This window comes from Rattus rattus, chromosome 18 (assembly GCF_011064425.1).
Source record: "Rattus rattus isolate New Zealand chromosome 18, Rrattus_CSIRO_v1, whole genome shotgun sequence".
Classification (NCBI taxonomy): domain Eukaryota; kingdom Metazoa; phylum Chordata; class Mammalia; order Rodentia; family Muridae; genus Rattus; species Rattus rattus.
In genome coordinates this window covers 28254926-28280291 of record NC_046171.1, presented here as the reverse complement: position 1 = coordinate 28280291, position 25366 = coordinate 28254926, and the positions used below count along the sequence as shown (strand labels likewise).

At 47.5% G+C, this 25366-nt stretch overlaps 1 protein-coding gene across 2 annotated transcripts; it reads left to right on the top strand.

The window, feature by feature from the left end:
- Positions 1–2186: 2186 nt before the first annotated feature.
- Positions 2187–22693, top strand: Supv3l1 (Suv3 like RNA helicase). 2 transcript variants are annotated; one of them, XM_032888691.1, is made up of 15 exons: positions 2187–2509; positions 3929–4006; positions 4549–4656; positions 6686–6800; positions 8050–8218; positions 10241–10352; positions 12092–12169; positions 13603–13694; positions 15439–15619; positions 15719–15812; positions 17612–17831; positions 19023–19103; positions 19501–19677; positions 21144–21292; positions 22231–22693. In XM_032888691.1, exons 1-15 carry the CDS (start codon positions 2239–2241, stop codon positions 22640–22642), a joined length of 2337 nt encoding a protein of 778 aa, XP_032744582.1. In that variant the 5' UTR covers positions 2187–2238; the 3' UTR covers positions 22643–22693. The 2 variants fall into 2 exon arrangements, with proteins under 2 accessions (XP_032744582.1, XP_032744583.1); XM_032888692.1 differs by lacking the exons at positions 2187–2509; positions 3929–4006; positions 4549–4656; positions 6686–6800 and having other exon boundaries at positions 8161–8253.
- Positions 22694–25366: the final 2673 nt, after the last annotated feature.

The window sequence follows — 25366 nt, the reverse complement described above, 5'->3', positions numbered from 1 at the left end:
TTCTTCTCTGTAGTGAGTACGGGAGCAGGTTCGGGTGGGCTAATCAGGGAAGCAGAGGATTCAGATGGATGGGCTGTCCTAGCTGGAGACCTGGACGATAAATTTGAGGGTAGAATCTGAGTTCTGGAATATGGGTGTGGTTCTGCTTCATCAGGGTTCTGGCGGATGAGCCTGGTTGCAAATACAGGTAGTAAAGACTGAGGCCCTGAAGTTGGAGTGGACCTTATCTCAGGGTTAAGGGGATGACAATTTTTTTTTTCTTTTAGTGTTACCTTTATTTTATGTGTTGATGCTTGAGGATGTGGTGAGCCCCTGGGTTCTTTTCAACAAGTGCTCTTAACTACTGAGCCAACTCTCCAGCCCAATGTCAATTATTTTTTAAATTCTATTTTTATTTTTATGTACGTTGGTGCTTTGACTGCATATCTGTGTGAGGGTGTACAGGATTTACAGTTGGGAGCCCAAGTCCTCTATAAAAGCAGCTAGTGCTTTTTTTTTTTTTTTTTTTTTTAAAGCTTTATTTATTTTATTTATATGAGTACACTGTCGCTGTCTTCACACACACCAGAAGAGGGTGTCAGATCCCATTACAGATGGTTGTGAGCCACCATGTGGTTACTGGGAATTGAACTCAGGACCTCTGGAAGAGCAGACAGTGCTCTTAACCCATGAGCCATCTTCCCAGCCCGCAGCTAGTGCTCTTAACTGCTGAACATCTCTCCTTAACTCAGGTGTTAGGCTGGGATCCATGCTCCAGCTCGCTAGAGCCCCACCCACATTGTAAAGCCCCCCACCTCATACAGATGGTGCCAAAACCGAGTTCCCGGTGGCCACAGCCCCTCTCCTGAATGATCACCAGGCACTCAATGACCTTATATGGGAAAAAAGCCAGCTCTTGTCTGATCTGGTCACTTACTGTCCATGAGCCTGTCACCAAGGAGGGCTCTCAAGGAGGCCCACCCATGTGACAATATTATTGCTTGCAGACCCTGCAGATATAATAAGTACAGTTAAGGTTAAAGGACCCTTTAAAGAGAGCCAATCAATTTCAGAGAAGGAAGGCCATTCAAGTTCAGAATCTGAACTTTGGGGACTTTGACTCAGAACCAGATGGCCTTGGTTTTGGAGCTTTGACTCTGAAGTCAAAATCACGCAGCTAATTTTCTGAAATCAGAAAACTTGTCGAGAAGGGATAGAGACGTAGAGGATTGACCAATGGCACGGGTTTGAATGAGGGCCACGCTAAGAACAAACCAGACACAAAACAAACGAAGTTGTTACTAAACCAAATTTTCTAAAAATCAAACGGCTCTTGAACTCAAAAGCCGGATGGAGCTGGGGATGTCTCAGCAGAGGTAATGTCCCTGCGCACAGCTTCCTTCATAGTGTATGGCCGGCCCAGAACAGAATGGGCACTCCCGTACAGAACGGGCAGAAGCACCTCTTATCTTGCAACTCGGGTGAGATCGAATGCTTTAATAGATAAGAACAAATGAGATTAATCTTTAACCAGGTACACAAAACATACTTTTGCCTTGTGGCAAAAGTCACAAGACTTTTGAGTCTTGTGAAAGTCATAAGACTTTCTAGTTGCAAGGAGTACAAACTGCTCACATTAACTGAGTCCTGTAGCTAATGGTGGCGCACATGCCTAGCTTGATCATGGTCCCTACATCGAACCCTAGCACCGAGGAAAGAAGCACGTGTAATATAAGGACTTAGTATCGTACAACTAAATTTCTCTGCAACCCGTCTTGATCTGTAACAGATCAAGCTATGTCCTCCACATTATTTGGAGCTTTGACTCGGAAGTCATAATCCCGCAGCTCTAAGGATATTAATGCAGCAATCTTCTTGGAAATGCACATGCTGCGAGATACTGGCTAATTGAATTGGACAGTTTGATCACATGACGACGCTTGCAAGGTTCCTCTCCGCGCATCTGTAACATCCCTAAAGATGCCTGATTACTTTTCCTTCTTTCGAGAAAGATGCTGCCAATTACCGCAGAAAGAGTGAGAGGATGGGAGCTCGTTTCTGCCAGTGTAACTCACAGAGGTCATTCTTTCCTGAAGAGAGCGCGCTTCCAGCACTTCCATCTCCTTTTCATTAAGGCGCGCGCTGGGACAGGCCTGTGCTCGCTCTGGGTCCTTTTGCTCTGCGGGTGCAGTCGCTTACGTCACTGAGCGGCGCCCAGTCGCCGGGCTTTCCCCCGGCTCCTATCGAGCCGCGGCCTCAATGTCCTTGCCTAGGTGTGCCCTGCTGTGGGCTCGGCTCCCGGCGGGGCGCGGGGCTGGGCCCCGGGCGGCTCCTTGCTCCGCTCTTCGCGCTCTCGTGGGGTCGTTCCCCGGAGCTTCAGGACGCGTTCCCTGCCTGGCCGCCTCCTCCTCTGCCTCTGGTGGCTCCAAAGCCCCGAACACGTCCTTGTTCGTGCCGCTGACAGTGAAGCCTCAGGGTCCCAGCGCCGATGGCGACGTAGGCGCTGAGCTTACTCGGCCTCTGGACAAGAGTGAGTGCGGGAGCCTCCCCACAAAAGGGCACGGTCTGCGGCCGGGTCCTACAAAATGCAATGTCTGTTCCTTTCTGGAGCCCTCAGCATCCGGGCCTAATTCATATTTAATCCCTTCCATAGTGACACTGACCCTTCTCTTGGATCGAGGTGATGAGAGTTTTGTCCTTGAGTGGTGCACCGCTTGTGCTCCTAGAGTTCTTAGTGTGGAGGGATTAACAGTGAGGACTTTGCCATTGCCTGCACGTGGACGTCTAACAATGTTAAGAGTCTGTCTGGTTGCCAAGACAACGGGTCTCAGATCCTGATTTCTCAATAAATTTACTGTCCCACGAGGTAGACCTAAATTTAAATACAAGATAAAAGTTGATAAAACTGTCTTTGCCAGTAGTATCGTCCCGGGTTCGAGAGAAGAAAAAAAAAAAAAAAAAACCTTTAGCATCACTGGGTTGAAGTGGGTTTTGTCTGTCCTACCTAGATTTTGGTGAATTTGACCAACCTGTAAATGTTTTCAATGGGAAGGTGAAAGTTTTCTTCCAACCAAATGACTTTCTTAGAGAACGAAAGAAAACCACAGTTCTTCTAGGCACAAGCCAGCGAGGAAGGACCTTCCTGGCTTCAACAAGCCAGGATGCTTCTTGTTGTGACTTTAAAATATAGGCCTCATCCTGGGAGTCTGAGGCAAGTTCAGTGCCAGCCTGGGGTACAAAATGAGTTCAAAACAAGCTAGGGCAACTTATTTCAAAATGTTTAGACAAGTTAGACAAGCTTCCTCAGTGTGGCTTTGGCTGTCTGCAACGCACTCTGTAGACCAGGCTGGCCTCAGACTCGCAGAGGTAGGCCTGCCTCTGCCCCCCCCCCGAGTCCTGGAATCAAAGGCATCTATGTACTACCACCTGCAGGCTGCAAAGTGCTCTTTTTTAATGCGCTTGAGGATATAGCCCTGGGATATGTGCCTTGCCAAGCATGGGCAGTGCCATGGGTTCGTTTCTCAGTACTGTGTAATCAGCTGATTAACAAAACAGTACTACTCTTCTTTCCCCTTCCTCTCCCCCTGCCTTTTCCCTCCTCAAAATAAGCCCAAGCTGTTCTCCGACTGGGGATTGTCATTAATTACTGCATAGGCTCCCATGCTTAACGCCACTCTTAGTGTGAATTGCCTGTGTTAGCAGGACTCACCAAGGGGAGGGTTGACGGTAACTCTGTGTCTGTGGTCTGTCAGGTTTAGCGCGTTGCTGTACTCTGTCATTTTTTTTTACTCCATCACACAGTAGCTCACCAAGAAGGAGCAGCTCAAATATTCAGGTTTTCGAAGCATTACTGAGACTGCATCCTTTAGTGGTATGACTTCGAATTCCTTTTGTTGTAGATTTGTTTAAATTGGTTAACAAATGTTAAACTTTTATCTTTCTCTTTTAGATGAAGTAAAGAAGATCTTAGACAAGTTCTATAAGCGGCAAGAAATTCAGAAGCTGAGTGCCGACTATGGACTTGATGGTAAGGCTGACAACTCTTTTGAAATTTATTTTTAACAGTTTTTATCATTTTATGTGCGTGAATATTTTTCCTGCGTATATGTCTATAGCTATTTTTGGGTAGTGCCCATGGAAGAGGGTATTAGATCCCCTGGAATTGGAGTTAGAGATGGTCGTGAGCCACCGTGTGGATGCTGAGAATGGAGCTTGGTTTCCATGGAAGAGCAGCCAGTGTCTTAACCACAGAGCTCTCTGCATCTCTGCTAGAAACATCTTTATAGAATTGTTGCATTTTGCTCTGAACTTGTTATGTGGAGTTAGAGTACATAGTTGCAGGCTCTCTCCTTGCCTTCTGGGAGACCCACAAGCCCAGCTTGCAAGCAGTACGGGAGCAGCGTGTTCAGCCTGCCCTAGTGTCTGTCCTACGTGGTGTCCATTGTAGCTCAGCCTGTGAAGCATCAAAGCGTTGACGGGGGCTGGAGTTTTCTGTGGCATTTTTATGTTTTAACAATGAGAGCAGAAGTGAAGACTAAGCCTTGTGTGCTCTGATTCTGTTTTCCACAGCTCGTCTCTTCCACCAAGCTTTCATAAGCTTCAGAAATTACATCATGCAGTCTCATTCTCTGGACGTGGACATTCACATTGTCTTGAATGACATCTGCTTCAGTGCAGGCAAGTGCTTAGAGGATTTTTTACAAATTTTATTCTGTGTGTGTGCGGGAGGGCGGGAGGATGATAGAGTTGGGGGAAGGAAGGGGAGGAAGAAGAGGTGGAGAAGGAAAGAGGAGCATGTGTGTGCTGTCACTCGTTTGGGTTCAGGACAGCTTTCGGGAGTCTGTTCTCCGTCCAGTTGTAGATCTCAGGGACTGTGTGACACTGCCTCTCCTTGCAGAGCACTGTCAGTGGCCTGCTGAGAGGGTCGGTTTTAAATTCTGTTTATTTTATGGGTCTGGGTGCTGTGCTTGCACGTATGTCTGTGCACCACATGCATGTGGTGCCTGCAGAGGCTAGAGGAAGCAATCAGGTTCCCTGGAACTGGAGTTACAGACGGTTGTGAGCTGCCATGTGGGTGCTGGGAATCAAACCTGGGTCCTCTGGAAGGGCAACCAGTGCTTTGACCACTGGGCTGTCTCTTGAGCCCACTGTGAGGATTTTTAAAGAAATGATTGTATTCACTCACGTCCTTCAAGTGCACACGTGCGTGTGTGTGTGTGTGTGTGCGTGTGTGTGTGTGTGTGCGCGCGCGTGCGTGTTATATGTATGCCTGTGTGTTCCTTTGGGTGAACGTTCTGAGACTAGAAGAAGACAGCAGGGTCCTACTCTGTCACTGGCTCTCACAAACCCTGGAACTGGACTGGTGGCCAGGAGGCCTCAAAATTCTCCAATCTCCCTGCCCCTTCTCCTTCCAAAGCTGGGGATAAAGATGTGCTCGCAGCCTCACCCAGCTTTTCAGGTATGTGCTGGGATCTGCACTCAGGTCCTCATCCTTGCCCAGGGAACATTCATGTTCTCTAAGCCACCTCTCAAGTGCTGAGAACTTTAGGAATATTGATGGATGTGCTTTCTGTTCCTTCATGTTTATTTCTCTCTAGCTCTCAGGGCTTCCTTGTTTTAGAATAGGTCTATTCACTGTACTCTACAAATAAGTCACTGTGCCTTCCCATTACATCCCTCCCTCCATCAGTCAGTCACACACACAGACTGTTTTTGATCTGTCAGCATCTGCGGTTAACAGTGAGCAGCATGAATGGAGTAGAAGGCACCATTTGCTTCTCTCTCCTTCCTAGAGCTTTTATCTGAAGGAAAACAAAGCAGTAGGCATGGTGGCTCACCTGAAGGCTAAGGCAGGATTTCTTTGAGTTCAAGGCTGGCCTGGGTTAGAGTGTGTCCCTGACTTAAAACAAAAACAAAATAGGGACTTTATTGGTTGGTTGGTTTCCATGGGTATCCAGGTACCTTGATGATACTGTTCAATGTGTTTACCTCTTAGACCTTTAGCTCGTGCCAGGCACTGAGGGAGAACCTGTTATATAGCCAGCTGAGACATAGGCCAGTTCCTCTCAGAGCCACTCAGGTGTGGAGGAAACTTAGTTGCTTCTCTGTGGTCTTTGAAATTTAAAAAAACAAAGAAAGAGAAAGGGAGGGAAGGAGGGAGGGGAAGGAAGAGAGAGAGAGAGAGAGAGAGAGAGAGAGAGAGAGAGAGAGAGAGAGAGAGAAAAGAAAAAAGAAAAGAGTGAGTCACCGAGTTGGGGTGGGGTAGCCCAGGGTTTGAGGGCTTAGTCTGTAAAAATTTCCTGGGTTCAAGCCCCAACAACACCACTACCCAAAACATTTCACAGAGAGAAATTCGTATCTCTCTAATGTATGTCCAGGCTGTTTTTATCTACTTGCTGCTGTGTTAACCTTTGCGTGTTTACACTGCCGAGCTCAGAGCCTCATGCCACATGCCGAGCTGCATGGCAGTTAGTGTTTTGTTTCGCTCGAAATGGGAGGTTTGGAGAAGGAAGGAATAGAAAGTGGGGTCCAAGGGAAAGATAGGGCCTCTTGCTCCAGGACTCCCTCTGTAGTCCTGGCAGTGCCCAGCTTTCCTCACTGAGAAGAAATGCTTTCCATAGTACAGGGTCTGAACTAGGACTGGGAGTTTGAGTTTAGCTCTGAGGATCCCAGAGGGAGCCTGCTAATGCACTGTGCTCTCTTACAGCTCATGTGGACGATTTGTTTCCGTTTTTCTTGAGACATGCCAAACAGATATTTCCTGTATTGGAATGCAAGGATGACCTACGTCAAATCAGTGACCTGAGGAGACCGCCCAACTGGTTAGTCCTTGTATTTACTGACACTGAAGTTCTAATTTGGGGAAACTAATGTTGATGCTTTCATTTTATACTAGATAACAAATTGTAAAGTCAAAATTTGTTTTCCCTGAAAACAAAACAAAATAAAACAAGCAAGGCATTCATTCTATCCGACATTTTCTTGCTGTGTTCCTTTCATCCTGATGGAGTGTGGGCTGAGGTTCTCGTGGGATGGATGTCTGGAGTTTAATTTCAAGGCCAGTCCTGTGGGCTGTTCTCTAGGCCCTGCCAGTTCTAACCTTACGTAGGTCTGGCCCAGCTCTTGGCCAAAATTCCACAGCCCACCCTGAGCCCACCACACACGGTGACTTGGAGACTTCACTTTCTTCGCCTTTTCTGCTCTTTCCCATTCAGCCACTCAAATTCCAGCTGCTTCAGTTCAGATTGGAGGTTCTTCTCGGTCGACAGAGCATTTGTCTAGCGGGGACTTGATCCCCAGTACAGCACTAGACCGGGCTCGGTGGTGAGGGTCTGGAAGCTGAGCATTTGGGGAGTAGAGCCAGATGGTTAAGAATTCAAAGCTGCTGTTTGTGGAGGCACACACCTGTAGTCCTTGCACTCAGGAGACAGAGGAAGGAGGATTTCTATGAGTTCAAGGCCAGTCTGGTTACATAGAGAGTTCCAGGACAGACAGGGCTGCATAGAGAGACCCCGTCTCAAAAAATAACAACAGCAGCAGCAGCAGCAAACTAAAGAAGAAAGAAAAAGATCAGTTATTCTTGGCTATATAGTAAGGTGGTGGCCAACCTAGGGCACATGAAATGCTGCCTTGAAAGAAAAATTACATTCAGCTACTTCAGGAGCTCTAACATCTGATCCCCTTGTTCAGGGCTTCTTCAGGGCAGCTGCTGCTCTCTGCTCAGGTTTGACCTCCCTGTGTCCTGTGGGATGCACGTGGTGGCAGGGTGCATCTCCTCCCTCGTGGCCCATGTGGCCAGGCGCAAGGCTCGGTCACTGGGTTTGCCGATACTGAGATGGCAAAGCCTGTGGGTGTTTGCTTTGGGGTCCTTGGGTTCAGAGCTGTGGGAGAGGTGCAAGCATAGCTGTGGACCAGTGGCAGTTTAACACCTGAGATGTCCAAACGTTTACCTGTCCTCCAGGAATGCCGCTCTTGGAGGTCTTGTTATTTTAACGTGGGTCTTTCAAAGACTGGCTGCTAGAATGGATTTTGGGGTAATAAGATTCAGCTCTTTACCTACTCATACTTTAGGTACCCAGAAGCCAGAGCCATACAGCGGAAGATAATATTCCACTCAGGCCCCACCAACAGTGGGAAGACCTACCACGCAATCCAGAGATACTTGTCAGCGGCCTCCGGCGTGTACTGCGGCCCCCTGAAGCTGCTGGCGCATGAGATCTTTGAGAAGAGCAATGCCGCTGTCAGTACACTACAGAGTATTCGCTCGTTTCCCCGGTAACTGCTCTCTCGGGGTGAAGTGCACACTTTCTGTGGGGAAGGAATGCACAGTCCGTCACCACTGGCAGAAATGCCTGTGTCTGCGCACCGAGAGGCCATCGGTGCGAGGCGATGGTGCACACAGCTGTGGGAGGACGAGGTGTGGGCGCTGACAAGCCTGCCGGATCCTGAGTTCAGAGGAAATGTGACGGCCGGCCTGGCCCACTGCCTCAGAAAACAACAAAGTCATCAAAAGTGAACGCAGCAGAACTAGTTCAGAGAGTGGGATGACGATTCCTGAGTATTTTCTGTAGAGAGAATGGCAGAAAAAAACATGATGCGTACTTTCTAACCCACTGCTTCTTCTTGTTTTTAAAGATTTATTCATTTATTATATATGAGTACACTGTAGCTGTCCTCAGACACACCAGGAAACGGCATCGGATCCCATTACAGATGGTTGGGAGCCACCATGTGGTTGCTGGGATTTGAACTCAGGACCTCTGGAAGAGCAGTCAGGGCTCTTAACCACTGAGCCATCTCCAGCTCGCTTTATAAAAATAGCCTTTGTTTGCTTGAATAGAAAGAATGACTTAGTTGGAAGGCCCTCTGACCTGCTCCTTGGGTTACCAGCCTCTTCCGTCAGACTCTGGTGTGGGAGCTAGGACTGCATCAGGAGGAGAGCCACATTTCAAAACTGCACTGAAGGCCTTTGGTCTGAGGCACTGAGGTGTCAGTGAATGGGCTGTTTGTCATGGTATAGCACAGCACAGTGTGATGTTATCAGGTTCGATGTCCCTATACGTAATTTTTTATGCATGCATTGTGGGTGCTTTTCTTCAGACAAAGACCTGGGTTTTTTGTTTTGTTTTGTTATTTGTTAGCCTAACTATAGCATATTTATCTGAAAGGACATTTAATTGATAGTACACTATTATTTACTACTTAGTTCAAATTCAAGTTTTGTTGGTCCAAAGAAACAACCCCACTGGTTAAGAGTACTTGCTACTCTTTGAGGATCCATGTAGGATAGATCACAAAAACTCCAGGGCGTCCAGCACCCTCTTCCAGCCTTTATGAGTGCCATCCACATAAAAATACCTTAAAATGTTTCTGCGTGGGTCCACTTGTCAAGTAACAACTTCCCTGCTTCCTCCTAGGGTCCCACCTAAGGTCCCACATGCTGTGACCCATTTACTAGTTTACACCAGTCTCAGAATTTCTCATCTGTCTTTGTCTCCTGTGGACTAGACTTTCTCAGATTGAGCATAAAACACCCTTCATTCTGGAAAGCCTTGGATTCTGTCTGAGTACCCAGTGTATCATACCACAGATGCTGCTGCTTCTGGGGGAGTTTAACTGAGGTCTCTTTAGTCTCGACTTCACTCGTGGTGTTGTTGAGTATGGAAACAGCTCGTGTCTGCTGGATTAACTCTGTGAGTGCCCAGGTGTACAGAGACATTAGAAGACGGTAGAGCAGAGAGAGTTCAGTGGTGGAGCACCTGCCTGGCTTGAGCAAAGCCCGGGTTCACTCCACACCACTGCAAAGGAAATGAGCCAAATCTTGAACCAGACCTGTTAGCTGGCGACACAGTGCAGCTGTGCAGGTCTATACCAGACCTGTTAGCTGGCGACACGGTGCAGGTCTGTAATCCCAGAACCTCGGAATTGGAGGATCAGGAGTTCAAATCATTGTTGGTTATATAGTTAGTTTGAGGCCAGCCTGGGCTACATGAGACTGCTCAAGAAACAGGAACCACTACAGTTTCTCTGCGAAGGATTCTGATTGGACGTCTATCCAGATTATCTAATTTGTACAACAGGGTAGCTGTGTGAGCTGTAAATGTGGAGTAGAACATGGGCGATACTGGGTTCAGTTATTCGAATACGTTCCATAGTAATGGAAGGAATCCTTTTCAGTCTGTGGCTTCTTGTTGTTGTTGTTGTTACCATTTTTCAAGTCAGAGATAAGTCTGGGTTTTTTTTTGTTATTTTGTCATTCCAGGGTGTGCCGTGTGACTTGGTGACAGGTGAAGAGCGGCTGACGGTTGACCCTGAGGGGAAACAAGCCACCCATGTCTCTTGTACTGTGGAGATGTGCAACGTTGCAACTCCTTGTATGTATACCTGTTCAGAAAAGTAGAATTTGGAGAGTTTCGTGTAGTTAAGGTCTGGGCCTTTATGGTGAAAAGTGAGACGTCCAGAAGAAAACAGTACATAGAGACTCAGCGCTTTACAGTTGACCTCTCCGGGCTTGTTGTCCTTTGTCTCAGGTGCAGTCGAATCCCAGTGAGCAGGGGCAGACGGCTCTCTCTAAATCCTAGGACAGCTAGGGCCACATAGTGAGACCTTGTCTTCAAAACAGAAAAGTCAGGCATAGTTTATCATATATGTATATGACTGCAGGTTTGTCCATGTAAACTGTTACATACTCTTCTCTCTTATGACAGAATTCTGCATTCCCCTATTAAGGATATGTAGGTTTACATTCTGTCTTGGGTTGGGAATGTGGCTCAGTGGTAGAGCACTTTCCTTGTGAGTGCAAAGCCCTGGGCCAGTCCTAAGTGCTGGAAACCAAAGTCTGTATTATATCAGTGCATCAGTGAGCTTCTGGCTTCAGCCTGAAAAATGCTAAAGTGGAAGTAAACAAAGAGGACAAATATATAAGTTTTCATCCCGCCTGTCCCTAAACAATGACTTCTAACTAATCCCGGGCTGTATATTTTCTTCACTTTCTGTGCTAGTGTTCAGATTTTGTTATTTATATGTAAGGTGTGCACTCAGGTGAATATGTTACATATAGTAAAGATCATAGGGGTTTTGCTAACAGCTTGCTTTTGTTTTTAAAATCAACCCTTCAAACAGTTTTAAACTTTTCAGTGTGTTGTAAAGTCATACACTATTACAGTACAAACAGCACACAAAAGTCGAAATGTCCTCGGCTTCCTGCTTTTTAGCCAGGTTGTCTTGACAAGATGAGTAATTCGTAATCTGGTTTTCAGTATAAATCAGCTCTCTTTAATGTTCTCAGTTCCTTGGCATTTTGAAGATGGAAATGAAAAGATGCCTTCCAGAGATAGTGCAGCACAGTTAGAGGTCGGGGCCTAGCAAACAAGCCGAGGGGTGGCTTCACTTCCCGTGACGTGGGCTGAGCATGAGCAGAGCCCGGCCCGAGGAGGCCTCCCATCCTCTGTGCTTCTGCTCGTGAGCGCTGTCTCGGGAAATGCTCTTTGAGACTCTGTAGCCTTGGCTGGCCTGGAACTTCTCTGTGGACCAGCCTGGTGTCAGCCTCCTAGAGATCTGCCTGCCTCTGCCTGGCTACTGTTGGGGTCAAAGAAGTCCACTACCAGAATGGACTAAGATTTATTTTAAAGATTGTGTGTGTGTGTGTGTGTGTGTGTGTGTGTGTGTGTGTGTGTGTGTGTGTGTGTGTGTGCGCGCGCGTGTGTCCTTACAGTTCAGAAGAGAGCATCAGATGTAGTTCCTCCAAAAGCACCCTGTCACCCTCCAAGCTGGAGAGTCTGCTAAGGTTGTTCCTAGTAGGCGGAGTCAGCAGTGTGTGTGAGCTTACAGAGAATGGGAATGCATTGGAGGACAGTGCTCAGTGTGGAGTGTGGGGTGGATAGGTAGGTGGCTGGGAATTGAATCTCATCTCTGTTTGTCTGGGCCTGTTTACTTTCCTGTCAATAACCTCAGCCCCATTACTTCTAAGTATGTTACACTATGGTTACTACTTAGGACAAACCACTTAGAGCAAGCCTGGTAGAACAGACACGCGTAGTAAGCCCTGGTAATGATGGGGAGTTGGTGTTGGGGTTTAAGTGACTTCATTGCTCATGGACACTCTTGTTCTTAGATGAAGTGGCTGTGATCGATGAAATCCAGATGATTCGAGACCCAGCCAGAGGATGGGCTTGGACCAGAGCTCTGCTAGGTGAGTGGTCTACTGCTGCCTCTCTTCTCCAGAAAAGTTCACTTAAAAGTGTTACTTTAATAACAAAGAGTTCTGCTTTTGTGTGTTAGAAAGTTAACATAACCAAATGACCAAAGCAGAAATGTTTGAATCTCTGCGGGTGCAACCCAGTGGGAGAGCACTCTCCTAGCATGGGGGGACCCTGGGCTTAATCCTTAGCACAAAAATAAATAAATAAATGAAGGAAGGAAGGAGGGAAGTAATTTTGGGGCTGGGGACGTAGCTCATTTGTAGAGAACTTTCCAGCAGTCCATGCCTGAAGCTCTGGGTCTGATTCCCAGGATCATGTAAACAGGGTCTGTGGAGATGAATATTCTAAGTGTTGTCCCCGCACTTGGGAGGAGGGAGCAGGGCCATCAGGACTTGGGAGGATTATTGTAGACTCACAGCTACTTCAGAGCCAACCCAGGCTACCTTCAGATTCAAAAGGAAAATGAAAGAGGGTGTGTCTAACCCTAGTTACAGTCACTGCTGATGTCTGATATGTGTCAGCGTTTTTACACACGCGGTGTCTAGGGACTTAGAACTTTGTGTTTTGCTTCTTCCCAGTTCTGTTTCACAGCTATTTTTCCATTCTGTGAACGGATCCTTGTGGGTTTTGTCCACTGAAAAGCCCTACAGCAGTTTGTTTCCTGGGCTGAAACAGTCTCCCCATTACCAGCAGTGCTGCGGTAGAATTGTTGATGGATACAGCTTTTCTCTTGTGGTTTATTTTTAGTTGTTTTGTAAGATGGGGGTCCTAGAATAGGAATTCTTGAGGTTCACAGGCATGAATGAGTATGTGTTGCCTGTTTCTTGAAGTGATTCTTTTTCTTCTTTTCTTCTCCCTGACTCCTTCTTTCTTGCTTCTTCCCCGCTCCGAAACAGGGATTCACTATGTCACCCAGGCTGGCTTTGACCTCTGGGTCCCCCTGCCCCAGCCTCTGAAGCGTTAGGCTTAGAGGCTAGTCCCACCACCCCAGGCTTGGAATGAGTTTTGATTCGGCACGATGTAGTAGGGCAGGTGTTTTCAGACCAAAAGCAAATGGCAGAGCCCAGAGTTTGCCTGTCAGACAGTATGTGGAAGTGGATCTGCTCGGACCGAGGAGGTCAGAGCCTCTGTGCTGGCTCCATGGCACACCTGGAGCGCCTCAGCTTCTGTAGAGTTCTGGTTTGAAGAACACAGGCCCGTGACTAACACCCATCAGTCAGCATCTTAGTGCCGGCATCCAGTCCTGCTTGGCCTCACCTTACAGCGGTGTCAGCTGTGTTCAGAGCAAGTTAAGGCCTGTGCATTGGTAAGGCTGGGCTCTCTCTGCTGTTCAAAGAAGGCCGGAGTCAGAACCTGCAAACACTGGACAGGTACAGGGCTGAGGAAGGGGACGAGCAGTGTAAACCCCTCTGTGCACCCATAGGACTCTGTGCTGAGGAAGTCCACCTGTGCGGAGAGTCTGCTGCCATTGACCTGGTCACTGAGCTCCTGTACACCACTGGGGAGGAGGTGGAGGTAAGAGACGTCCCTTCCTTCTCTGGGCTGTGCCACAGGGCCGATGATCATGCCTGTGTGCCGCCTTGTCAGCTCCAGCCTGTCACAGTCAGAGCTGTGGAGGGAGCACACATGGACAAAGCACTGCGTGTATGGGCGGCATAAGGAGCCTGCTTGCGGGCCGTCTGAAAGAGCAGTTGCAGTTTTAAGACAGATTAAAAACAGAGCTTAGCAAAAAGGAAGTCTTTTTTCCTCATAGCTGACTGGCTCATATACATATAGTTGAGCTTCATGTGGGAGATAGTTCATTTCCACAAGATTCCTTGTTTGTTTAGCTGAGGCTGTTTGATTGTTTTTTGTTCTTGAGATGTATTCTCACTGTGTACCCCAAGCTGTCCTCAAATTCACGGCAGTCTCCTGCCATGACCTCCTGAATGCTGGGATTATGGGAAAGCTGTCGGACTCAGCTTTCAAGCTTCCATTTTCTCAAAAGTCTTATGTCTACTTATTTGTGGTGCTGGCAATCCAACCAAGGACCGTAGGCATCTCTGTCTACACTGAGCGGCACCCGCAGCTCATGAGCGAGTGTCCTCAGGACTAAGTCAGACCGCGAGTGTGCATCGTGCTCAGTGTTGCGTATCACACGGTGGGGCCTTTGCTCTTTCTCTCATTGTCAGACCTAGTTTGCGTCTCTTTTGCAGATAGGAAGTTACAGTTAAACTGGTTTCCTCTAAAAACTATCCTTATTTTGCCTTCCCAGAATTCCTCAGTGGGAGAGTAGAATTGTTTTCTCATTGCTGTGACAAGGTAGATGAGGTAGCTGTGGAGGGAAGGAAGGACGGCAGGAAGGCAGGAACAACAAACAGCCTCCTTTGGGCTCACGGCTTCGGGGTTAGAAGCAGATCAGCTAACACTGGTGCTTGGCTAGCTCTGCTTTTTATTGTCTCGGAACCCCAGCCAGGGGGTGGTGTTACCCACATTTAAGGTGGGTCTCTGCTGCTGTTAAACCTTTAGGAAAGATTCATCCAGAGACTCTAAGTCCAGTCTGCCTGACAGTGAAGGTTGGCCTGCTTCTACAGAAATGAAGAAATGTGGGAGGCTGGAGAGATGGCTCAGTGGTTAAGAGCACTGACTGCTCTTCCAGAGGTCCTGAGTTCAGATCCCAGCAACCACATGGTGGCTCACAACCATCTGTAATGGGATCTGATGCCTTCTTCTGGTGTGTCTGAAGACAGCTACAGTGTACTCATATAAATAAAATAAATCTTTAAAAAAAAAAAAAAGATAACACTGGAATGACTAATTTAAAAAAAGAAATGTCTTAAGTTGACCTGTTGCAGTCTCATGCTTTACTTTGAGGAAGATTGAACAGTATGAATAGGAGAAATTCTGGATTCAAATCTTGGACTTTGCTGCTTAGGGCCCTGTCTGTGGCAAACCACGGAAGGCTGAAAAGATGAGCCTCTGACCTCGATTTCACTGGACTATTTTACTCTGTCATAAAATGAAAATATTAGTCAATAATCTTTTGAAGCTGCTACTTTGCCCTGAAAAATCAGTGTTTGTTAAAGTTCTTTAAGGATGTCACACAGTAATATTAACTCAGGGTGCCAAGGGTTGACGGTAGCACAGCCTCCATCAATCGAATGAAGGTTTCTGGGTGCCTCCTGACTGTTGCTGCTTCACTGCTCCAGTGGAGCTTCTCTCGGAGCGGTCCCTGTGCTGACGTGAGGGCGTCACTCTTCCACGTCTGTCTTTATTGCAGGTTCAGAAGTACGAGAGGCTTACCCCCATTTCTGTGCTGGACCGTGCACTGGAGTCTTTAGACAACCTTCGGCCCGGGGACTGCATTGTCTGCTTTAGCAAGAATGACATTTATTCTGTGAGCCGGCAGATTGAAATTCGGGGCCTGGAATCCGCAGTGATATACGGCAGCCTGCCGCCTGGTAATAACTGACGGGCGCCTCGCCTTTGCTGTTCAGCTTGAGATTATGAGTAGAAAGCACACAAGAAGAAAGGGAATTAATGTGAACTATTCCTTCCAGGAACCAAACTTGCTCAAGCAAGAAAGTTTAATGACCCCAATGATCCGTGCAAAATCCTGGTAGCTACAGATGCGATTGGCATGGGACTTAATTTGTGAGTAATTTGTTCTGGTGAACAGTGTGTTGGAGGGCAGGGGTTTTGTTACTGTTTTCAGTGTTCTGGTTGGTTAGGACGGAAATAATAATGTAGGCCTGACCTTTATCTTCTTACACATCCCAGCACTCGCTGGGGTTGGAGCGCCCTCTCCCAGGGCAGTGCCCTCTCCCAGGGCAGACCAGTTGCCTCTGCTTGTTCTGGGTTTCATCGGGTGTGCAAGCGCTTCATCCTGCTGCAGCGCTCACCCCTGTAGGTAGTGAAAGCAGCCACTCAAAACCCTCGTGTGTGAGCGCGGGCCGGGTGCCTAGGCTGCTCACGTCGCCCTGCCGTAAGCTCGGTGTGGAGCCCACACTCACTCTCTTTGTATTTTTGGTTTGTTTTGATTTTTTTTTTTAAAGGATTAAATTTTTTTTAATTCTGCGTGTATTTTGCCTGCATGTTATGTACATGTTATGTGCACGTGTGCAGTACTGAGGTCACTGTAAGCCACCATGTGGCTGCTGGAAACTGAACTCAAGTCCTCTGGCAGAGCAGCCAGTTCTCCTAAACTGAGCCACCACTCCATTGCCCCAGCTGGCTTCAGAGCCCTCCTGGTTTAGTCTTTCTGCTCAGCTTCTTTAGTGCCTGGGCCTCAGGCCGCTGTCCCAGCACAGCTAACCTGTAACACTGGGAGAACCTCGCTTGCTGGGATTTTCCTTAGCTTGATAACTCCAATGTCCTACAGTTCGCCTTCTCATGGGTGATTCTTAGTAAATGTACAGTCGTTCAGCCATTTGCTTATGAGCTGAGCATGGTAACACATGCCTGTAGGCCTCCATTAGGCCTAGCCAGGAAGGTGACAGACTCATTAGGTCTGCATAGTGCACTGTAAGCCAGCCAGGGCTGCAGACGAGACTCAGGCTTTAAAACACAAAACAAAAGATAGGATAAGGCCTTCACACAAGCCTCTTGTTTAATTTAATTTATTTATTTTTAACTTTATTAGCTAGGCTGGCCTGGAAGTCATACTGTGGCCCAGTCTACCCTCAGGCACACAACAATCCCCCTGTCTCAGCTTCCTGGGTTCAAGAATTATAAGTGTGAACCACAATGCCTGGCTTTTTCTCATTAAGAAAAAAAATTAGGGGCTGGAGAGATGGCTCAGCGGTTAAGAGCACCGACTGCTCTTTCAGAAGTCCTGAGTTCAATTCCCAGCAACCACATGGTGGCTCACAACCATCTGTAAAGAGATCTGATGCCCTCTTCTTGTGTGTCTGAAGACAGCGACAGTGTACTTATATATAATAAATGAATTAAAAAAAAAAAAAAAAAAAAAATTAGCCAGGTGCGGTGGCTCACAGCACTGGGGGCGGAGGCAGGTGAACTCGACGTCACCGTGGTCAACATTGTGAGGGCTATGTAGAGAGACTCTGTCTGAAAACAAAGGAGAGAGAGAGAGAGAGAGAGAGAGAGAGAGAGAGAGAGAGAGAGAGAAGGATAGAGAGATATTTGTCTGATGTATTTCTACAGAACACTTGTGTACCTAGTGCCATTAGAGGTTTATCTCCCCAGGACTTAAGTTGCAAGTGGTCGCGAGCCACCATGTCGGTGCTGAGAATAGAACTTGGGTCTTCTAGAGAGGCAGCCAGTGCTCCTGACTGCTGAGCCATCTCTCCAGCCTATTTCCTCCTTTCTTTGAATAGTTGCAAGATTAGATGACAGCCTAAATGAAAGTTGGACTGAGCATGTTGTGATGATTATGAGCCAAGTGACAGGGGGCTGTGTCTAGTCTGTGGTCACTTTTATTTCTATTTCAGGAGCATAAGGAGAATTATTTTTTACTCCCTTATAAAGCCCAGCATCAATGAAAAGGGAGAGAAGGAGCTGGAGCCCATCACCACCTCCCAAGCCCTGCAGATCGCGGGCAGAGCCGGCAGATTCAGCTCACACTTTAAAGAGGGGGAGGTGACCACAATGCACCGAGACGACTTGGCTTTGTTGAAGGAGATTTTGAATAGACCTGTGGATCCTATACAGGTAAGGCTTAGCGTCTCACCGCTGCTCTGCTGCTGCTGCTGCTGCTGCTGCTGCTGCTGGTGCAAGAACGACAGTCATTCATTCCCTAGTCACTTGCCTCAAATGCATGAAAAAGAAGGGCTGTCTGAGCTGGGGAAACCACAAGAAGAAAGCTCTCCTTGACCAGAGAGATGCTGCAGGAGATGAGGGCACCTGAGATTGCTTCCCAGCACCCACCACCTGTAACTCCAGCTTCAGGGATCCCCCACTACCTGCTTGACACCCCCATCCACCTACGGAAATTAAAAGTGAATAAGTAGGAGGCGTTTCTCTGTTGTTTTAGAGAGACGTGGGTACCTCATAGCAAACTGTGTACACGTGAAGGGTCCAGATTCAGCAGGTTTAGTTGGCCTGATTTTCCTTGTGTGGTGCACCGAGTCAGGCAGTAAAGTGGAAAACTTAGAGAAGCTTGACTAGGGAAGAAGCTTAGCCGGGCTATACAGTCAAAAGCAAGCAAGGACTGACTTAACTAGGTGGTTATTAATCATTTTAAAGCAAGCTAACTTAATCATTTTGTTTCTAGGAAGCTACTTGAGTGGTTTATTTCATTTGTCAGATATAAAGGGAAGTATGTGAGGTGATGGGGGTGGGGCTGCTGACATGGTGTTAGTTCTGGCTGGGGTAGGTTCCAGTGGGGTAGGTTCCCGATGGATAGGTTCCTTGGTAACTCCTGTGCAGTTATCCCCACCCCTCTTCTCTCCTGTGTGCCTCTGTCCTAGCCTTCACATGGCCTGTAGGGAATACATCTTATGATTTCTTCCCCCACCTTTCTCCCCTTCTCGTACTTAGCTGTGGCAGTGCTTAATACTGCGGTACAGAGAGAGCCGCCTCATCTCTGAGAAGGTGCCTTCTCATGTTCTGTCACCCACCTAGAAGTAACTGGGGTTTCCTTGTCTGTGTTTATTCAGTGGAGAGAATTACAGTTTGGAAACTTTTCTCATTCTGGTGTTCTGTTGGATCATAATCTACTCATGGCCACATGGTCTGCCCTTCTCATTAGATAATCCTATCAGCTTTTCTGATTGCAGTAATAAAATGGTTGTGTACTTTTCTCTCCATTACTGAGATTCTTGACATGGAATTTATTTAAAAAAAAAATGAGGCGGAAACGGAGCTCACAGTCATGTTGTCCTTCCTTCCTTCCTTCTGCAGGCCGCTGGACTTCACCCGACTGCTGAGCAGATCGAGATGTTTGCCTACCACCTCCCCGAGACAACGCTGTCCAATCTCATTGTGAGCGGAAGCTCTTTTCATTTTCATTTTCATTTTTCCTTGCTAACACGCCGTGTCATTATTGGCTCACTGCATGGACAGGAGTCTGCCTCGGCATTAGCCACTCATGAAATGTAATCGCTGGTGGAAGCCTCCAGCATCTGGGGTGATGAGGCTAGAGGCCCTAGGGTTGGAAGCTAGCCCAGGGGGCACAGCGTGGTGAGCCTCTGTCTCAAAAATAGATTCAGTTTAGGGAGAGGTGGGCGAAATGCCTTAGCTTTCGAGAGCAGTGAATGAAGCACACTTCTGAAGTCCGCCAGGGATTAAAGACGTTGTCCTTTGTGCACTTGAGTTCTTTATCCCTACCCAGTGGGTGTTTACTCCCAGCCATCCAGTGACGTCATGTGTATTTCCCTAGGATATTTTTGTAGACTTTGCACAAGTCGATGGGCAATACTTTGTCTGCAACATGGATGATTTTAAGTTCTCTGCAGAGCTGATCCAGCATATTCCACTCAGTCTCCGGGTGAGGTATGTGTTCTGCACAGCCCCCATCAATAAGAAACAGCCTTTCGTCTGCTCGTCGCTCTTACAGGTATGTCTTCCAGATCGTCGACTTTCCTCCAAACAGGCCTTGCCTTGTGTTTGGGCCTGGATGGTGTAGCCATTGTAACCTGAGACACACAGTTAAATAAGCGTTTGAGGGACTAGAGCTCACAGGTAGCAATCATACTGTTTCCTTAACTGTGAGGGCTGCACCTCTGTGACTTGTGGAAAGCACAGGATGCTCGGGAAAAGGACGGCAGAGAGGACTGGACGGCCCCTACCCGCCTGGAGCTCCATGCTGGGCTGCTTGCCTCAGGCCACTGAACCCAGGCTTCTGCTCTGGACTTCTTGCTGTTTCCACCATAGGCCTTAGCATTCTTTGTGTCTGCTCTATCTCACTTAAATTCACTACTGAATTTACCTCCTAAGTTATTGTAAAATTATATAAATAATACATAAATACTTGTGATGCCAAATTAATGCGTTATAGGTAAGTTAATTATAGTCTGCCATCCCCAACTGTTAGAATTTGTTTCACATGGCATCTACCTGCATTCATATACCTGTAGGAATTCCGGTTTTGTTTTGTTTTGTGGATATTTTTCTGTAAATGTTAGATAAATAATTCTGCAGCTCTCTTCCTTTTCCCTTAACAATGTGTCTCGAGGTCTGTTTTTAGGTATTTTCCTGCAAGTATGTTATTAGTGGAGAGCCAGGCTAAGGGTGGGGCGGTCTTTAGCTACTGTGTGCTCACATGACTCCAGCTGGTTCCTATGGCCTTGGTTCTGTTTCCACCATTCCTCAGGCAGAATGAAGCAGGAGCCTCTGCCAGGAGGGAGGACCTGGGAAGAGTGCAAATCAGCAATTGCTTAGGCTGCTTAGTCTTGCCGATGGCCTCTTGTACCACTTGGGACAGTGGTTTTGAGAATCAGTTGGATCCTAGGGACCAAACTCGGGTCATCACACTTATCAGCAAATGCCTTTCCCTGAGGAGTCAGTCTTGATGCCCCCAGCTTAATTTTAAACAAACATTTTAAGCTCCACATGGTGACACACTCCCATAACCCCCAGCACTCAAAAGGCAGAAGCAAGAGAGTCAGGCCTCTCTTGGTTAGACAGCAATTTTGAGGCCAGCCTAGCCTATATAAGGCCATGTCTCAACTAAATAAATCCTTGTAAAGTATTAATTTATTTATTATATATGAGTACACGGTCGCTGCCTTCAGACACTCCAGAAGAGGGCATCAGATCCCATTACAGATGGTTGTGAGCCACCATGTGGTTGCTGGGAATTGAACTCATGACCTCTGGAAGAGCAGCCAGTGCTCTTTACCTCTGAGCCATCTCTCCAGCCCCCTATTAAATGGTTTGTAGATGTCGGGAAGGGTCAGCAGTGACGGAACCAGCCTGTCTTTTTGGAACAACCACAGTTTACCATTCCACTTCCTTTTTCTTTCTAATTACAGCCCTAAGAGGATTCTGGTTATTTTACCAAACTTTCTTCTTCCCTCTCAGTTTGCCAGGCAGTACAGCAGGAGTGAGCCCCTGACCTTTGCCTGGCTACGCCGGTACATCAAGTGGCCTCTGCTTCCACCTAAGAACATTAAAGACCTCATGGATCTTGAAGCTGTCCATGATGTCTTTGATCTTTACCTGTGGCTAAGGTACCAACCCTTCTCCTTTCTGTGCTCACAATTTCCTAACTTAGGGCAAGTTAAAGGTTGTGTGAGTGGGTTTCTGCTCTTTCAAGGTAGAGAGATACTTAGTGAAGACTCTGTATTCTATTTTCCGTAAAAGTGCTTATTGTATTTATACTCACTCCTCAATCCAAGGTCTTGTCTCTCTCTCTCTCTCTCTCCTCTCTCTCCTCTCCTCTCTCCCTCTCCCCCCCTTTCTCTTTTCTATGTGTGTGTGTGTGTGTGTGTGTGTGTGTGTGTGTGTGTGTGTGTGTGTGTGTGTGTGTACATATTTGTATGATGTGGGTGGATGGGACTGCACATGCCTGGGTGCATTTTGTTTCAATGGAGGCCAGCTCTGTGGAGTTGGTTCTTTGCTTCCACATTTTCTGTGGCTCTGACTCAGGTCTGCAGGTCTGTGAAGCAATCACCTTTATCTTCTGAGTCGTCTAAACCAGCTCAGATCCTGCATTTCCACAGGGTTTCCAGCCTCTTAACCTTTGCATTAACATCTGAGAAGCAGTCCCTGCAGTGGAGCGCATTAGAATGCCCTGCAGTGGGGTTTGGACCCCACCTCAGGCAGAAAGAAAGGCCGCACAGAGGCACTGTGTTCATGGGAAAGGGATGTAAGAAGGCCTGTCATGGGGGGCGGGGGGGTCGTGAGGTGGCTCAGAGGTTAAGAGCACTGGCTGCTCTTCCAGAGGTCCTGAGTTCAAATCCCAGTAACCACATGGTGGCTCACAACCATCTGTAATGGGATCTGATGCCTTCTTCTGGTGTGTCTGAGGATAGCTACAGTATATTCATATAAATAAAATAAATCTTTTTCAACAAAAACAAACAAACAAAGGTCTGTCAGAGCATGGGTAAGTTGTTAGAGATGGCTCAGCTGTCGCTCACTCTAATGCTCTTTTTTATTTTCCCAGCTACCGATTTATTGATATGTTTCCAGACTCCAGCTTCGTTCGGAGTCTCCAGAAAGAACTGGATACCATTATCCAAGAAGGCGTGCACAATATCACCAAACTGATTAAAATCTCTGAGTCACACAAGCTCTTGAATCTGGAGAGCTTACCATCAGGGAGCCAGTCACGTTTGCCAGGAGCCTCCAAGAGCCCAGCTAGAAGGACACGTGGCACTAAAACAGGGAATAAGGTGGCAGAGCCGCCCAGCCCCAGTGACAAGGAGCTGCCCCTTGCCTCTAGGCTGGTGCAGCAGGGACTCCTCACTGCAGACATGCTGAAGCAGCTCCAGAAGGAGTGGCTGACACAACGGCCAGAACAAGGCAAAGAGAAGGTGGGGACACGGAGAAAGAAGAAGGACCCCAACTCTGACTAGTCTTTTTTTAATTTTGCAAATAAAAATCAATTTTAAATCCTTATGCACACAGCATTCGCTGCCTGTGGCAAGATTGTGGCCATCTATCTTCTTTTTATTGCACAAAAAAGTAAATTCCTAAAGCTACTTAGACTACTTATTACAACCTTTAAATGGTGTCTTCGAGGTTTTACTGGGTTTTGTAATGGCCTTTTGTAGAGTAGCCCAAGACACTGCTGTTTGAAATTCCGCATGGCCTGGCCTCAGTTAGGGAATTGTTAGACCTATTGAGGACGTCACGGATGGAATTCTTTGGCATACACTGCTGTCTGTTGTACCCACTACCAGAGATTGTTCTAGAAGCTGGAAAAACACACTAAATAAGTTGGAGCGCATCTCAGCGGAGCAGGAACACTTGTCTCTGGTGCACTGCTGTAGCCACAGTGTGTGGGTTAGAGTGGAAGCTTCCGTGTAGAAATAGGTGATGGCAAAGTCAGCTCCAGGAGGGATACTAAGGAGCAGCGAGAGCATAGGAAGGGTGCTGGTAAGTCACCCGTGTCTACCTAGTCTGTTGCATAGTAGCTTCCATTTGCCCTGGTTAAAAATGAGGACAGAAATGTAAGCATCAGCTTAGGAGCTGGGACAGCCGTGCTTCGGCCTTTTCTAGCTGTGTTTGTAAAGGAGAGGGCAGCCTCATACAGAGTTGTCAGAAGCTAAGTAATGGTAGGCTGAGCCCCAGCCTGCCCACCCCAAGTATTTCCTAATGAGCCTGAAGGTTTGGCCGTCCTGGCTGACACTGGACCTCTCAGATCATTCTGAGAAGTAAGCCAGTTTCCTGAGCGTGTGCCGGATTAAATCTGACTGGAGTGGAGGCTTGGGGGACAGCCAGATGTGCTGAGGTCTCTCAGCTTTCCTCAGGGCATTCTGTGTCGGGTGGCATTTCTTTTACCTGAGATGGCAGTGTTCACCTCATACTTCGTCTTCATGGGCACAGAGACTAAAGGGTGGGACTGCTCTCCCTGCCTGTGGGTAAAGGAATGAAATACCTAGGAGATGTGTCTGGACGGTTTCTAGGATTCACTTTCCTCTGTGACTTACCACGAGGCGTCATTCAAGTTCAATTTCTCACAGCTCTGCTGGGCTGTGGAGGTCAGGGGCTGCCAGGGAAGAGCTGCTGGAGTGCTTAACTGAGGAAGCCTTTGCCCCTTTACCATCTTCTCAGGAACAGAAGAACCCTGTGGTTAAAAGACACTGGAGGCACACAAACAGAAACTGGTTGGAGTGGCCCTGGGTCCATCTCAGCTTAAACTGTCACCCTGAGAGCAGCTCGGTCTTGTTAAAGTGTGAAGTGTGATAATTCTCATATGGGCATTTCATTTTAATCATGGTTGTGTCCTTTGCCAAGTTTCCATCATGTTTTCATGGGGATTAACACTGTACAGCACCTTGTAAGCTCTATGTGCTTTCTAAGTAAATGGGAAGGCTCTATTGGGCTGTCCGGACCTCCTGCCAGGCCTAGTACCTAGAGGAGAGCAGATGTTGCTTTGGGCTTAGATGAGGCATAATGGATTAAAGCAGAGCTCTATGGAAGGTGTGTGTGTGTATGTGTGTGTAGCTTCTCTTCCTGTGTTGGTTGAGGTCCTAGGTCAAGTGGGCGTCCGTATTAGCTATTACAACAGAGACAATATTCATGTGTCCTTAAGCAAAGTCCATGACTTCACACCCAGACATTCTGGACTAACTACACAGCTGTAATAGGGGTGAAGCACACCACGGGGTAGTCCGTGAGGAAACGGCAAGCCAGTTTTCATCTTGCTGCTGGTCCGTCCAGATGACCCTAACTCTAACCCTAACCACATGACCGTTTACTTAGCTAACTCGAGCTTGAAGAGTAAATGCCCTGAGCTTAGACAGCACACAGTATGCCCTACAACACGAGCAGCCTTTGCTGTCCCTTTGCTCGGTGAAGTCCCACAGGCTGCCTGCCTGCCTCACTCCCAGGCTGCTGGAGACTGTGGAGATCTTCGATTGTGGTTGTTTCTTCTTCTGCCCACTCTGTCATAATCTCACATCCCAGCCTGCAGTGGATGGCCTCAGTTGGCACACAGGCACTTGAGAGGGAATGAAGGTCACAGTATGGTTCTTGGATAGGAAGGCTGCCCAGGGTGTTGACTGAGACCATTTCTGAGGACCAGCAGGTCTGCGTGTTTGGAACTGAGCTGAAACTGAAGGTTAACCTTTTGTTTGCTTGTGTGATAAGCAATGGAGATAAAAGTCATAGTCTGGGGGTAAACAGACGGAAAGGGTCGAGGTTTCTCCATCGGGGAGACTGTTCTGTCAGTCTGTGGAAAGTATGTAATCACATAAGACTGGCCTAAGGCAGACTTCCGGTGCTTTCTGAAGAGGCAGCTGTGAAAGGTCCCTGACCAGGCAGGCAATGGTCAGTCATTGCTTTATTGTGCGGCAGAAGAGCAGACAGAGCTGAGGCTACAAGCTGACCAGAATGACACAGCTTATTCAGAGGTCGCCTGGTCAGTGGAAGACAGGAGACACGGGTCCCATAGCAGTCTAGCAGCTGTGAATTGTACACACAGTTACAGTGCGTTGTCTTAGTGTCCTTTCCCTATTGGGGAGGGTCTATTGAAGTGCTTGCCTGTGCTTAGAGTCCCAGCTAGCTGAAACTTCAACCTAAGAGAGTCTTAGTAGTTACCAGACGAGCACTGGTGGAAGAAGACACATTTGGGA